Source organism: Hippocampus zosterae, chromosome 14 (assembly GCF_025434085.1).
Source record: "Hippocampus zosterae strain Florida chromosome 14, ASM2543408v3, whole genome shotgun sequence".
Taxonomy (NCBI): Eukaryota; Metazoa; Chordata; class Actinopteri; order Syngnathiformes; family Syngnathidae; genus Hippocampus; species Hippocampus zosterae.
In genome coordinates this window covers 13,508,170-13,522,832 of record NC_067464.1, presented here as the reverse complement: position 1 = coordinate 13,522,832, position 14,663 = coordinate 13,508,170, and the positions used below count along the sequence as shown (strand labels likewise).

Here is a 14,663-nt window from a genome sequence, read left to right as displayed (position 1 = left end):
TCCCTGTCTCTCATGTGCTAGCTCCGATATTTGTTCCGATGCACGGCATCGGGATTAAGACACGATCACGTCAAACAATAACATGCCCCTATGGCGTTCAAGTATACCTAAGATAGGTGGGCAACTATAATGGATGTGATCCAAGAGTGTACTAGTTTGTATGAATAACAAAAGTTCATGTAACTGTATCAACGATGGTGCGTCTTCCACAAAAAAAAACAACTAGGGCAGGGATGTAAACAAACAACAATGAACATTACGATGTACACAAAAACATTGTACAATCCTAAATGTTGGTGGCCTGCAGTAAGAATCTCAGCATGCCTGTCAGACAGGTTCCTGTGAGGTGCGGCATAGGAGAAAAGCGCTATGACTGAATTACTTCCTGAACAAACGGCAAAGGACTGGATCTGTATCAAAAACAAACACAAGCAAACAAAACATGGTTAAGGTTATCTTAAAATCATATCATATCCGAATCCTGAAATATTCTAAACGATCTTGACTTCTACTAATGTTTATAACACATCAAAAACACACTGAGAAGAGTTTCAATGGATCAAGAGGTGTTTATTTATATCATTCACGAGTTAAATATGTACATGTGGACAACACTTTAGAAAATAAATATTAACATAATTTCCACATAGTTTCAATTCTGCCAAAAATTCCTAATCATACATTTCTTTCAAAAGCCACCTGAAATAATTCAGATTTATGGGTTTCACCAACAGCGACATTTTGACGAGAGGATTTTGCTCAAGTGTCTATGAGGTCACATTATTCATATTCTCATTGAAAACAGAACGGAGGAAGGCATTGTCTCTTTCCATAGTATTACTAGACTGGCTCTATTTTTAAGGCACTATTTGAGCAATGCCTTCACACAAGGGAATCTAAGGAACAATCATACAAACTTTGAAGGGATATTCTTATGACTGGTAGATGACGTGTCAGGCAAAATTGTGGGAGCCAGCAAGAGAACACTTGGTTTTTGGATTTGTGTGTGCTGATGAAAGTCCTCGCGATTGGATTTGCCTACAGTTTGCAGGTTGCCTGTGCCACTTTCGAACTGGTCTTCCTGTTAAGGCTTCGACAAATGAAAGCTCCCGCATCCATCAGCTTGGTGAGGTCCACCCCCTGAGAAGAAGAAATCATTTTACTACGGGAATAAACTGAGCTAGAAGGTCTTTTAACGTGACAATTAAGATGAATGATGATCCGATTAAAAATCTATATAAATACAAAAGTTTTCAAATCATTTGACATAGTTTGAAATGAATTAATGATTATCAAAATTAAATAATCATAATGCTGTCAGCAAAATTTAACAAACAGTTTTTGTAATGTTTTGCTCCACCTGTAACACGGCACAATTTGTTTTTTGCCTTACTCTTTGAATGTTTTTATACAATGTCCGAATCTGCTTCCTAGCCGGCGAATCTTTTTTTACGGAATCTCCTCAAGAATTCATGCTGCACTCTCTTGCTCGACTACATTCAAGCATATTCAAACACACAACGCTTTTCCATTGCTACCAAATGGCTTCCTTCACCTGCAAAAAAGTCAAACATTTAACAAGCCTGTAAGTTAAGTTTTCCATAAAACGTTAATTGTCTTTTCACATCACGTTAAAATTGTAGCTAATTTGAATTAGCCAAAAAAATTGACAGTGTAAACAGACAACTACTCACAGTGTGAATCCCAAGTCCATGAAGCATGTAGACCAGATCTTCTGTCGCAACATTGCCAGAAGCACCCTGTGCGTAAGGGCAGCCGCCTAGTCCGGAGACAGAAGAGTCCACCACACTCACTCCCATCTACAGGCAAATGAGATTCGTGTCAGGCAACACCAATGAGAAACATATGAAGTGGTCACAATATTAGGTACATCTGTGTGTCAGTACAATGTTCTCCACAATATTGCAGTTGGGCAGTTCTTCATTTGCAGTCCTGCTATTCCGTAGACTTTCCAGCAATGATTTATGGGTTTTTACAGTCCAGTATATCAGAATCCAGAGTTTTGCACCTTCAGTGTAGTACCACGTTATGCCACAACATGCCAGTCTACTGGAAGAGACGCGGCAAGATGAGAGCAAGAAGGTTTGGAGATGCTGATTCTCTTCCCAACCGCCTCGCACTCGGCCGTGAACTGCTCCAGCAAGAGTAGAACATCGTAGCTGGACGAAGGCAACAGAACCACCGAGGAACTTTTCAACCAGCTCAATGTCTTCAACCCCTGATATAGGAGAGCCCACCTATGTGTCCACAGACTCTGCTCCCTGATTGGAAGGTCTGTCGAAGGAACTGAGGAGGTTTTTGAAGTACTCTCCCCAATGATTCACAACTTCCCGACTCAAGGTCAGAAGCGCCTTAACCCCCACGTTACATAGTGTGGATGGATGGTCGTCGGATGGTAGACCTGAATTTTCTTAAAGTCTTTCCCCACAGCCACACTGAACTCTTCCCACGCTGCGGTTTTTGACTCAGTGACCACCCAAGATGCATTCTCCTTGACATGCATCCACACAGACCAAAAAGGCCGGATAGAACTGCTCCTTAAGATTAACGGCATCTCTCACTGATGGTGTCCAGCAACGTGTTTTGGGATTTCCGCAACAACGGGCGCCGACCACATTATGGGCACAGCTTTGGTCGGCCGCCTCAACACTCTAGAAATATATGATCCAAGTTCTGCCAGAGATGGGAGATGAAATTCAGCTTCTGACAGTGGACTCTACCAGATATTCTTCTGCCAGCATCTTACTCCACCATTGGAGCCAACATACCGCCATGATCGGTTTGACAGCTATCTTCAACCACGAGTCCAAGATGCAAGCCTTGTGACATGACAAAGTCGATCATCAAATTGTGGTTGAGGGTGCTCCGGGATATGGAGTTCGAGATACACAATCTGTGATAAGCACAGCCATCAAATAAGAAAACACCGCATGGGTTCCGGTCTGGGAGTTTAGGGGGGCGTTTGTCCCAATAGCATCCTAACAGGTATTACCGTCATTTCCCCAGTGACCACTGAAGTTTGAAAGCAGAATGAGGGAGCCTCCAATGGGAATGCCCACCAACACCTCCTCCAAACACTCCAAAAATAGTAGCTACTCTTGAGATGCTGTTTGGTACACAGGCACAAATGACAGTCAAGACCCGTCCACTCGATCGCAAATGGAGGGAGTCTCCCCTCTCGTCAACTGGGTAAAACCCCAATGTACAGGCACTGAGCCGCTGGGTACAATAACTATGCTCACACCTGCTCTGCATATCTTACCCGGGCCAACTCCAGAGTGGAACGGGAGTCTTACCCTTCTCAAGAGGACTAGTACCTGAGCCCACGCCGTTTGTTGAGTCAAGCCCAAGCCATATTTCTCAGCCTCACACGCGAGTTCAGCCTCTTTCACTGCCAGAGAGATGACATTCCTTGTCTCTAAAACCAGGTTCTGTATAAGCCGAAACCCAGCTTATATTGCATCCAACCTCCTTGGCTCCTCAAACAGGAGGTGAGCCCAAAGGAGGGACCCGTGTTTATTCTTCAGGTTGTGAGTCTTTAAATATATCATGTTCTCTTTGGTTTTATTCAATGCATTTTTTTTAAATTCCAGACTCAAGATCCATTTGAATAAGACAAACACATGTACAAATTAAACAGTTGCACATTTAAAAAGACAGGCATACCAGTGTTTCCACATGTTTGACTGGTAGCAGATTTCACTAAATCCAATATTTGTGCATGAATGTGCTGGCGTCAGTTTGAGGGTAAATTTCAATTGGGAGTGACAAACGAACCGCTCGAAGCAACCCGTTTATTAGGAGAACTGTGTGACTCGGAAAATGAGGAACAACAAACCTGCAAGGCTACAAGAATATTTGCCAGGGCCTGCCCGTACGTGTCGTGACAGTGCACCGCCAGAGCATCAACTGGCACCTCGCGGCTCACCACTGCCAGCATTTCCTGCATGCTGCCTGGCGTGCCCACTCCAATGGTATCGCCAAGCGAAATCTCATAGCAGCCCATGGAATACAGACGCTTTGCTACCTGCAGAGACACCAGTAACAGTAACACTGTGTCTGCCACCCTTATTATGACAATACATAAACATGGTTTTGAACCTTAAGGCTTGTCAAGCATGGTTCATGGATTTAAGTAAGAACTCACATGTGCAACTTTTTCAGGACGAACCTTGCCTTCATACGGGCAGCCGAGAACACAAGACACATAGCTGTAGGGACAACAAAAGGATGTGCATTCATTGATAAATCTACCAATTTTTTGGGGTCATCTTACCCTCTTACGGGCACGCCGGCCTCTGTAGCCGCCTTCACGACCTCGTCAAAACGACGTAAACTTTCATCCACTGAGCAGTTTATATTTTTTTTACTGAACTGTTCAGATGCAGCACCAAATATGGCGATCTCAGATGCCCCGGCCTTCACCTGTCATGGAGTCAGAGTCGGGAAACACCATCGTAAGCTCTAAGTATGGCAATGGAAGCTGTTGGGAAGATGTGCTTGATACCCACAGCAGCCTGGAAGCCCTTGAGGTTGGGGGTGAGGACTGGGTAAGAGACTCCAGGTTTCCTATAGATCCCCTTCAACACCTCCACCTGGTCTGCCATCTGTAACAGGGAACAGTAACACTGACAACAATGTGTGCACACGCTCACGGGTGGGAGTGCCGTTCCAGTGCTGCGATGTGCATGTGCAGGCATGACAACAACTTACATGTGAACTATGGGAGAGGAAACTTACTTGTGGAACCCACTTCGGCGATACAAAGCTAGTGGCTTCTACGACTGACAGCCCTGACTCTGACAACATGTCTATCAAATGGATTTTGGTCTCTGTTGGAACGATAGTCTGACAAAGAAAACAGTAAATATGTTATTTTTCAAAACCTGAAAAACATTTGAAAGTGACACACAAAAACATGATAGAAACGACATAATACGCTACCTTTTCATTCTGAAGGCCATCCCTGGGTCCCACCTCCACTATTTTTACCCTCTCCGGGAGGGTTTGACCTGCTCTCGTGCCAGTCTACACATAAAAAGAGCCTGTCAGCGTCATTGCATGTGAAAATCAAGACTTTTGCCTTCACCTCTCATAATGGCTTCACATTTTTGGTTGGAAATGGAAGAAAAAAACCTGAACAGAAAACATCGTTTGTCATCTTTAAAGATCTACAGTATATATTTGAAACCACAGTACTGAAGAAAGCTGATCATGGGGGCATTTTAAAGCTCTTTTGTAGTTGTACAAAACAAACACAAATGTTTTTTTTTCTATTTCCTCAAGCATAATTCAAACAGCATATGTAGGCAAAATATAAAGATATCTTCACATTTTTTCTCAAAATAATATTGTGTTTTATTATGCAAAGGAGCTTTGTTTTAAATTGTGTGATGGACACTAAAAGTTTTTGAGAAAAAAATGTGCACATTGTGTTTCCTAATCTCCCATTTTACATTGGAAAAATGTCACAACACACTGCAAAACAAAATATTCATATTCCTGTATCAATGAACTAACAAATCTACTTATTAAGTGTAACATCTAAGCCAGCTTAATGAAACACAAATATAATATTTGCAGAAAGCCGTGATCTTATTTTGTGGTACGAACCACAACAGGTACAGGTTTATTGCACCTTTTGCAATTCAATGCATCCATCCATCCATTCATTCATTTTCCAATCTGCTTGTCCTCGCGAGGGTCGCGGGGGTGCTGGAGCCGATCCCAGCTGTCTTCCGGCAGTAGGCGGGGGACACCCTGAACTGGTTGCCAGCCAATCGCATGGCACACATAAACGAACAACCATCTGCACTCACAATCACACCGAGGGACGATTTACACACTTGTGTAAATCATAATCCATGTGCAATATCATGAACGCAATGACAAATATTATTGCAGCATTTTTGGGACCATGCAAGTTGGAAACCATGACGAGATTAAACCAGTCTTGGATGATAGAACATTTAGAAATATACATTATTTGCAATTTATAAAAACACAGTGTATTCGAACACAATTTTGAGACAATAGTTTTTTTATTTCAGGCAAGCGATTTTATATCGTGTATACCCCCTTCCTCAACTGGCGGACCGCGATCCACGACCGGACCGCCGACCTCCTCTGTCCGGACCGCCGACCTCCTCTGTCCGGACCCTCGGCAAATTGTATAAAATAATTTATAAATTGATTTTTACGTTATACATTTTATATTTGTGGACTATAATCTGCGCATTACCGCGATCGCTTGTTAAAATTAACGGTTGTATTCTTTGCGTGTACGAACAGATGTAATGCAGAGGACCGCGGCAGCGCGACTTTGTGTGTATAATATTTGACTCACTCGAGACCTTCCCTGAGCAGGGCATGTCGGGGATAACGATGCGCTGATTGGCTCCTCTGAACTTAAGGTGTGTCCATACATAAGCGTCAGCACGCATTCAAAATGGATGATTGTGTCAGGAAACAGACGCATGCGCGACGCCACAGTGTGCTCACAGCTTCAGCCAAGGAGAGCAGCACACAGACAATTGGACAAAACGAATCGCGGGAGGTTTCGATTGTGTGCAGTTCTGCTGCCGTCTACTTTGCAGCTTTTTAATAGCAGAACACCGCAACATGGTAAATGAACATCCCAATGGCGTCCTCAAATAATATTTGCATGCCTCAGACATTGCATTAACCTTTAGTGGAAGAACAGCACTGCACATACCTGTGCTCCCTTGTGTCAGTATTTAAAATGGTTCTTAACTCCTCTTCTGATATATTTTTAAGTTACTTCAGAAGGGATGTGAAAAGGGGAATTGTACAAATGAAAAGGATATTTTTGTTTTTATGTTTAGTATTTATTTTGGTAAAATTAGTATTTTGTTTTGTTTTTGTTAAATTAATGGGAAAATTACAACTACTGTTTAACAAAGTTAAAATAAAAATGTCTTATTTCCCTAAAAGGGCTATTTCTGTTATTAAGCAGGCACAACTTAACAAAATAAAAGAGTTCCTGTGCCTCAACACAATACCCCTCATTATTTGCTGTGTACTGGCAAAGAGAATAATTGTTATTTTCATGCACCCCATTATTGGTTGGTTGTGAGGAGTGTTGATTTGTATAAGCTTAGCTTGCCCATACTAAATGGGCATATTGCCCTGCTCCCCATGACCGCTGTGCATGGGACCGGACCTTGGTCTTATTAAAAAAAAAGTGGTCCGACAGCATTTGTAGTTGAGGACCACTGGTGTATACTTTCAGATGTTGGACAGTTCTGAGTTCTATGTCAAAATTTACATTCGCAGGCGGTACTTTGATTGAATATTCCTTTCTTTACAGAGTAGGGAAACGAGGATAATAAATATCCAAAGAGACCGTTTAGCCGTTCGACAGCCTCTAAAACCTGCTGGGCGATAACATCCACATTGAAAATGCTCTAACCTTCACTGCGGAGCTGAACGGCAAGTACGGGTGTCCGATTGTTGCGGAGCTAAAAGCGCTTCTATTTACAAACCGCCACACCGCCGCCATGTTGGTCCGGTCTCTGTCGTCGGTTAACACTTCTTCTGCGGAAATTCTTGCTTGCCTTGACGGGCAGCGCCTGGGCGCTCTCTAGCGGCCACAAAAAAGTTGGTTTCATTAAACCAGGTTAGTCCCTGCTAAATCCGAGCAACCAAATGTACGGCTCGCCACTCATTTAAAGAAAGTTTTTTTCTACACGTGTGGCTTGATTGGTAGTAAGTCATTAATTTAACTAAAAACGCATTAGAGCTGAAAATACACCTCTGTATTGACACTTGTATGGCAACATTTGCAGTTCACGGGTACGTCCACGTTGGGTCCAATGAGACGTAACGGGTGTAATTTACCGCTGGACAATAGACACACCTTTCTGTTTGGATTCTGCACCGAGAAACGACGAAAGGATCTGAGGGTGATTTCCCCAGACCACAGATGTTGCCCAACTCCTGAGGAAGAATCACGTCCCGAACTGTGAGCCCCTTTTGTAATTAAGGTCTAAACAAATAAACTTGGGCGGCCCGGTAGTCCAGTGGTTAGCACGTCGGCTTCACAGTGCAGAGGTACCGGGTTCGATTCCAGCTCCGGCCTCCCTGTGTGGAGTTTGCGTGTTCTCCCCGGGCCTGCGTGGGTTTTCTCCGGGTGCTCCGGTTTCCTCCCGCATTCCAAAAATATGCATGGCAGGCTGATTGAACACTCTAAATTGTCCCTAGGTGTGAGTGTGGGCTTGGATGGTTGTTCGTCTCTGTGTGCCCTGCGATTGGCTGGCAACCGATTCAGGGTGTCCCCCGCCTACTGCCCGGAGACGGCTGGGATGGGCTCCAGCACACCCCGTGACCCTAGTGAGGATCAAGCGGTTCGGAAGATGAATGATGAATGAATGAACAAATAAACTTTACTTGATGTGACTTAATATGATTCATACAATGAAAACATATTTTCTATCCATCCATTCGCTGAACCGCTTATCCTCACGAGGGCTGAGGGAGTGCAGGAGCTGTCTTGTAGCAACATATTTTACATATGATACTAATAGTTTCAAACTATAAATGGTAAATTTAACTGGAAAAACAGAGGTGGGAAGAAATTTGCAGCCATGGCTAAGTCTACAAAAATATCTTTAATGTGTCCAATAGTTAAAAAATAAAAAAACAAACTTTTAATTGGCTTACCATCATAGTGCATATTATAAGGTAGCATTGCAAAGACACGTGAAAATTCCATTTCATTGAGTTCCTCATCAAATAGTCCTCGTACTATTTCAGGTTCAATCAATCTCTCTTTCAAAAGTAAAAAAAAAAGAAAAAACATTTCCATTATGAAAAAAAAGGATATAACATTAAGAGTTTATCATTGAAACACGACAAAAGAAACACCCAGGACGCATGCTTTCGATACTGCATATACATATACTTAAGGAGCTTGTCACAAAAGTAAAACGATCTCTCAAAGAATTGATCAGCCAGTTGTGTTACAGTCAAAGAATAATACAGCATATCAGAGTAACTTCATGAGTAAACACACACGCACACACGCACCGTTGGATTTGCAAACTGACAAGTGGCAGCCACCTTGGTGGATTTTTCAAGCCGGGCAAGCCAAATCCACTAAGAAAGTGGGTCGGGAGACCAAGACCCTTAACTGGAATTTGAGAGAGACAATTGTTTGATTCAGAATTAAAGTTGTTTTTAAATGGCTAGAAATACACCCCCGCCTGACGAACCTGTTAGCATTTATTTCAAAAGAAGACATTTCCGCCTTGCTACCTCGAGTCACTTTTATGACGTCAGCTCAGGTCTTTGCTGATTGGTTCCTTCAAACTGTCTGTTTGCCCTGCCTCAGAAATGCGCTTGATGAGAAGACGTACAAGACTGATTCTGCATTTTCATGCTAAAAATTATGGAACGAGGACTTCAAACGCCTCAAAAAATCTCCATAACAAATAAATTCGGGGGAAAAAAAACAAATGATGGCTAAACTTCATGAGTTTTTCTATTGCCCACACTGCTCTTCTCATGAATAATGTTCAATTTGTGCTATTTGCGTCATGTCTTTTTTTTAAGGGCAAGTGACATAGTTTGAAACATCACGGCAATTTTATGGAGTGCCCTTGGAGCACAATTTGGAATTTTGGCCCGTTTAAGCTTATTTGTGGATACAGTATGTGTAGCTGAAACCTGTCAGCTAATAAAAAAGGCAATTCCCTGAGTAGCAAAAAAAATGTAACAATTGTAGCTGTGAAAATTTGTACAACATCAGAGTTGATGGTAAAAGTAGCTTTTGTGGGTGGCTATTGAAGTTCCGGGCAGGATTCAGCATATTCCTTGAAAGTCACAGCAACTGGGAAGTCATCAAAATTGAGTTCAAAAAGTTGTGACGTTTTGAAGATACACTATGTTGAGAAATAGCAAAGTTGTATTGTTTTACTCGAATGTGAAGTTGCCCTTTGACCAGATTTTCAATAGGTAATGTAACACAAAAGATATTCTACCCAATTTCAGCCCCACACACACACAAAAGCTGAATTATTCTGGAACCCTCCATGCAATTCTTACCACATTGCACTCGGGTCGAAGTGAATTTTGACCGATTGCTATTTTGGGGAAATCTTGTCTCATTGCTAAATGGATCACACCTTGGTAGCCTACATTCTCAGGCATGACTTTAACATGTTCACCCGCAGCCAATATTTACACATGCGTGCGTGCATGCACACACACACACACACACACACACACACACACACACACACACACACACACAAACACACACTTTGGTCCAATTTCACTGCAGCTCCTCATCACTATCATCCACTTGTTGAATGATGAGGTCAGCCCCGGAGTCTTCAGCCAAGTCATCGTCATCGGTTGCCATCCAGGACCTATTACTCTGCTCCTCCTCGCCGTCCACACCCAACAAGAGAGCCGGCTCCTCATTGCTTCCCTCTAGACTTTCCATGGGCATAGTATCGCGGCCCACTTCATGGACGCACAGAGGGCACATGCGATAACGCCTTGTGCCCTCACACACCACTTGGCCAGAGTCTTCAGTCACCGGACACTTACACCTCCTGCACACCAGCTTCCTGGCTTGATGAATCTGACAACAAGTAGCACAGATCACACACAATTGTCATTTGGTTTGGTACAAACTACATACAGTATAAGTCATATGCAATTTTTTTTTCAGACCAATAGCAGTACGAGTATTCACACATACACTTTGAGTACGCACCGATAGAGTACTGATAGAGTACGTACTTTGGATGTATAAAATTTCATTCTGATACAAATGATGATTCACAGATTTATAAAACTGCTGCAGTACAGCGCCAACTACTGCCAAGGAGGGCTTACACGATGTCAGATTCATTTGTTTTTTGCCTTTAAGTATTGTTCGTTGGTCTTGGCGGCTTCCATGGGTACCCGCTACCTTAAAATAAGCCCGGTATCGGCCCAATAGCGGTATTAATTAATAACGGTATTCGCCCAACCTTAATAGAAATGTTGTGACACGACTCTGACACAACGGAAAACAATTCTTTCCGTGAATTACACGAGTTGCTTGCAACACGCATTGGATAATCTTCAGCTTCAAAAAGTGTGGGGAAGGCCCTTTTCTTTCCTCGCATGATTGTGCCACAGTGTACAAAGAAAATCTGAAAGTCTGCTGTGGAATTCTTCTATCAGAGTCCTGACATCTACTCCGTCAAACACCTTCATCATAAACCAAAACAGACATGGAACTCCTGACCTGACCTATTTGAATGAATAGACAATCATTCCCAAAGACCCAAAATCTCATTGTAAGTCCTCCTGATTACATGAATAATTATAGCATAAAAAAAGCTATTTTAGCTGCAAAAGTGGGACAGACTTCTTACTGATGGCAATGGTGAGGTTTTCAAATGCCTTTTGCAAAAAGCAAAACAATAAACCTGAAGTTAAGGCCTACCGTCTCAAAGTGGCTGCGCAGGTGTTCCAGGCGCGTAAATCGCTTCGTGCAGGCCTGACACGGATACGGTCTCTCGCCGGTGTGACAGCGCAAATGACGCTTTAGGTCTGCCTTCCTTTTCACCGTGTGTGTACAGAAAGGGCATTTGAACCGCATTGTAGCATTGGATTCTGTAAAGCAGACGGAGAAGCCGTTGGAATCGACATTTTTACCTCAGCGGTTTCAGTCTCATTTCTCCCCAAACGTCTTTGCTTACCATTGTCATTGAAGTTTGCAACAACACCCACAATTGGTGGAAGATTGGCGTAAAGCTCATCAGCCTTCTCCGCCTTTATTGCGCTGCCCTCCTGGGTGTCTGGGTCTTCATGCTGGTTAGAATGGGTGCTGTTGGTCGCCTTTCGCTTATTTGCACCTTTGGCACGCCGCCGCTCTGACACTGGCAAAGTATACAAAGGGTCCTGGGGGTCCTCGAACTCTGTGTTGAGCTCATTGGCAGGACTACTTGGCTCAGTCTTCAAGGCTGAAGAATGAATGTCCTGCTCCAAATCTTTGCCCATGTAGCTTGACTGGGATCTGGAGCTGTCCCTGGTCCAAAGTGCAGGTGGTGGACTGTCAGAACGTAGTTCTGGAGGCTGCTGCTGCTGTTGTTGCTGCTGCTGCGGCTGCTGCTCAACAGTCTCCTCACCAGCACCACTGGTAAAGCTGCAGGTCTCTGACAAGCTGTGACATCGATCGCTGTCTTCATCTTTCACGCTAATGTCCAAAGAGGATTTGATGAAATTCTTACAGTAGTTGATGACATTGTTCATCTGCAGGTAACTAGCTGCAGACATCACCTCAATCACATTTTGACCGGAGAGGTCCAGCTGACCCGAATAGATGAAATCCAGGATGACTGTGAAGATCTCTGGGCTGAAAGAGTCAAAGGTGGCATTAGCAGACTCCGACATGCCATCGAGGCCCTGGGTCAAGAGCATGCGGAAGTAGCCGCTGCTGGCGCACAGGACGTTGCGGTGGGCCCTGAAGAGGTGGCCCTCTACCAGCACACTGAAGTCACAAAAGAGCTCTTGGCGTCTCTGTTGGTTGAGCTGCTTTAGCAGGTTGGTTTGGTGAGCCACCGTGATGTCGGCCGTGTTGAACCATCTCTGAGGTTGTCTGCAAGACGCAACAATTCATGACAGCTTCAACCTCATCACTTAAAGTAGCATCAACTACTTGAGTTAATGCGCAGGTTAACACCAATTATTTGTAGTTTACTGAGGGGAAAATGACAGACGATTGAGGCATCGTATCGGGTGTCATGTTCACCTTGAACTTAGTTACATCTGCATGACTTAATGAAAGAGAGAGATAAAACAAGAGCTGTATAAAACAAGCTGTCAAAAGGATAAGGGTTTTGAAGCCAATTTGATTGCCTAACTTTACACTATTTAGGATGATGCTACAGGAGGTAATAATATTCATCCATCCATCAATTTTCCCAATCGCTTTATCCTCACAAGGGTCGCGGGAGATGCTGGAGCCTATCCCAGCCACAAATGTGCAGTCAACTCCAAGGTCGAATGAGACATTAACTGATTTTTAAATAAACTTTTAAAGCAACGACTCTATAAAGTGCCAATTGAAGCTCAGGTTCATGATCTAAATCTGTACTTGCAATTATTCTCTTTTTTTTTTTTTTTGCTGGAATGCACGACTACACTTAATAGTGGTTAAACATACTGTACCATCCTTCCCAATGCTGTGGTCTGCGCTTGTACGACACTAAAGACGCTCCGCCTACTCGATTACACTCTGTACTGCCATTGGCTAAGTCATCCCTCAATCAAAATGTGTCATCTCGTGGGCTACACCCGACACCAGTCGGGAAGCTTCGGGTGACAAATCCCTGTAATCACCCTTAATGGAGGTTCGTCGCACGTCGAATATGTGATGTTACAAACACACTCGAGAACGGGGAGAGGGAATGCAACATTGTGGAGAGCCACGAACTTTAAATACACTGAACCACAGTCATACCCTTTATTTTTTAAACAGTAACCTAGTTTCCCATCCTCGTGTCGACTACGACACACATTCATTTAATTATTCGATCCAGCCTAACTGGCTCGGTCGCATTGCCCGCTTGAACCCACCCGCTCAAATTATACCACTGTGCCCCAAATATGTAATAAAGGAACGTAATACAAACAATAAACCCATATGAAATGAGAGCAAATTCAGGCGTATGGAGCTGCAAAGCGTCGTAAGAGTGCAGTAGTCCTGTGAGGGTAAAGCGGGCAGCGACGCACCAGAGCAGCCCACTGTGTCCTGGAGCGACGCCCACTTCAGGCTCCGACCAGCACACAATGGAAAATAAACCCTCGAACACAACCTCGCGTTGGCTTCTATTTGTATAGAATTATTTGGGTGGGAAATCCGCTTACGGGTTATACGTTAAAAACACCCGTTTTATTTAAGTGGAACCCCCGCCCCATCCCACCCCCACACACTTCTTGCCGGAGGTCCGGAGCACAACGAGCAGCGGGGAGGATATGCCTCGCTTACCCGAACGCAACGACTCTCTCCCGGCGCGCGCATTCGACAGAACCCGCTTACGCCCCTCGCCATGATACCCGTGATAAAACCCATCGATACTTACTGGTGGTTGGATTCACCCGACGCCCGATAGAGCTTGTTCTCCCCCTCGTCGGTCACAAGATCCATTTTTTTGGCTTCCCTACAGGCTTTTCTTAGGCCTTTTTCTCTCGATCAGGGTCCACAGTCAGCCACTTCCTGCTCAGCCCTAAAGACCGAAACCCGGCGAGAGAGACTGGAGCGCTGTGCTGACGTGGGTGTTTTATTAACTGGGTGCCCGAGGGTTCAAGGAGCCATTTAAAGACCCAGCGTCAAGCTAAACAGAAGCTTTTGCTTGCACAATGTCGTACTTGGGTTGACAATTGAAATTTAAAAGTCAAAATATCAGGTCTCCCAAATTTGCCGTAGTGACCCGTGAAAGTCAAAGGGTTGCTATTCGGAGGGAAAAAAACCCAATCCTGTTCATTTTGGCAAGCAATGTTTTTTTTTTTCTTTCAATGTTCATTTGGGGAACCTTGTAAACGACACAAAATATGCGAGACGAAGGTCAATCATCGAATGAGTATGGCTTGGAGAACAATAAAGAAAAATAAAATACACA

At 43.7% G+C, this 14,663-nt stretch overlaps 2 protein-coding genes across 2 annotated transcripts; both read right to left on the bottom strand.

The window, feature by feature from the left end:
- Window positions 1-549: 549 nt before the first annotated feature.
- On the bottom strand, window positions 550-7,618 carry hmgcl (3-hydroxy-3-methylglutaryl-CoA lyase). The gene is made up of 9 exons (XM_052086503.1): window positions 7,454-7,618; window positions 4,966-5,049; window positions 4,762-4,869; window positions 4,533-4,628; window positions 4,298-4,446; window positions 4,169-4,232; window positions 3,860-4,048; window positions 1,695-1,820; window positions 550-1,140 (listed from the first exon to the last, which is right to left on the bottom strand). Exons 1-9 carry the CDS (start codon window positions 7,541-7,543, stop codon window positions 1,039-1,041), a joined length of 1,008 nt encoding a protein of 335 aa, XP_051942463.1. The 5' UTR covers window positions 7,544-7,618; the 3' UTR covers window positions 550-1,038.
- Window positions 7,619-8,632: 1,014 nt separating this feature from the next.
- zbtb8a (zinc finger and BTB domain containing 8A) lies at window positions 8,633-14,318 on the bottom strand. Its single transcript, XM_052086500.1, has 4 exons — window positions 14,127-14,318; window positions 11,742-12,640; window positions 11,486-11,655; window positions 8,633-10,630 (listed from the first exon to the last, which is right to left on the bottom strand). Exons 1-4 carry the CDS (start codon window positions 14,189-14,191, stop codon window positions 10,316-10,318), a joined length of 1,449 nt encoding a protein of 482 aa, XP_051942460.1. The 5' UTR covers window positions 14,192-14,318; the 3' UTR covers window positions 8,633-10,315.
- Window positions 14,319-14,663: the final 345 nt, after the last annotated feature.

Bases quoted from the DNA above. Each gene is read 5' to 3' on its own strand.
- hmgcl (XM_052086503.1), bottom strand. From the start codon at position 7,543: ATGGCGGCGGTGTGGCGGTTTGTAAATAGAAGCGCTTTTAGCTCCGCA. The intron at 4,629-4,761 runs GTAAGTTTCCTC...TCCCTGTTACAG, and splicing joins CGCCGAAGTGGGTTCCACAA to ATGGCAGACCAGGTGGAGGT. The intron at 1,821-3,859 runs GTTTGTTGTTCC...ATTTGCCTGTAG, and splicing joins ATATTCTTGTAGCCTTGCAG to ATGGGAGTGAGTGTGGTGGA.
- zbtb8a (XM_052086500.1), bottom strand. From the start codon at position 14,191: ATGGATCTTGTGACCGACGAGGGGGAGAACAAGCTCTATCGGGCGTCG. The intron at 11,656-11,741 runs GTAAGCAAAGAC...TCTGCTTTACAG, and splicing joins TGCAAACTTCAATGACAATG to AATCCAATGCTACAATGCGG. The intron at 10,631-11,485 runs GTAGGCCTTAAC...ACTTGTTGTCAG, and splicing joins TGCGCAGCCACTTTGAGACG to ATTCATCAAGCCAGGAAGCT.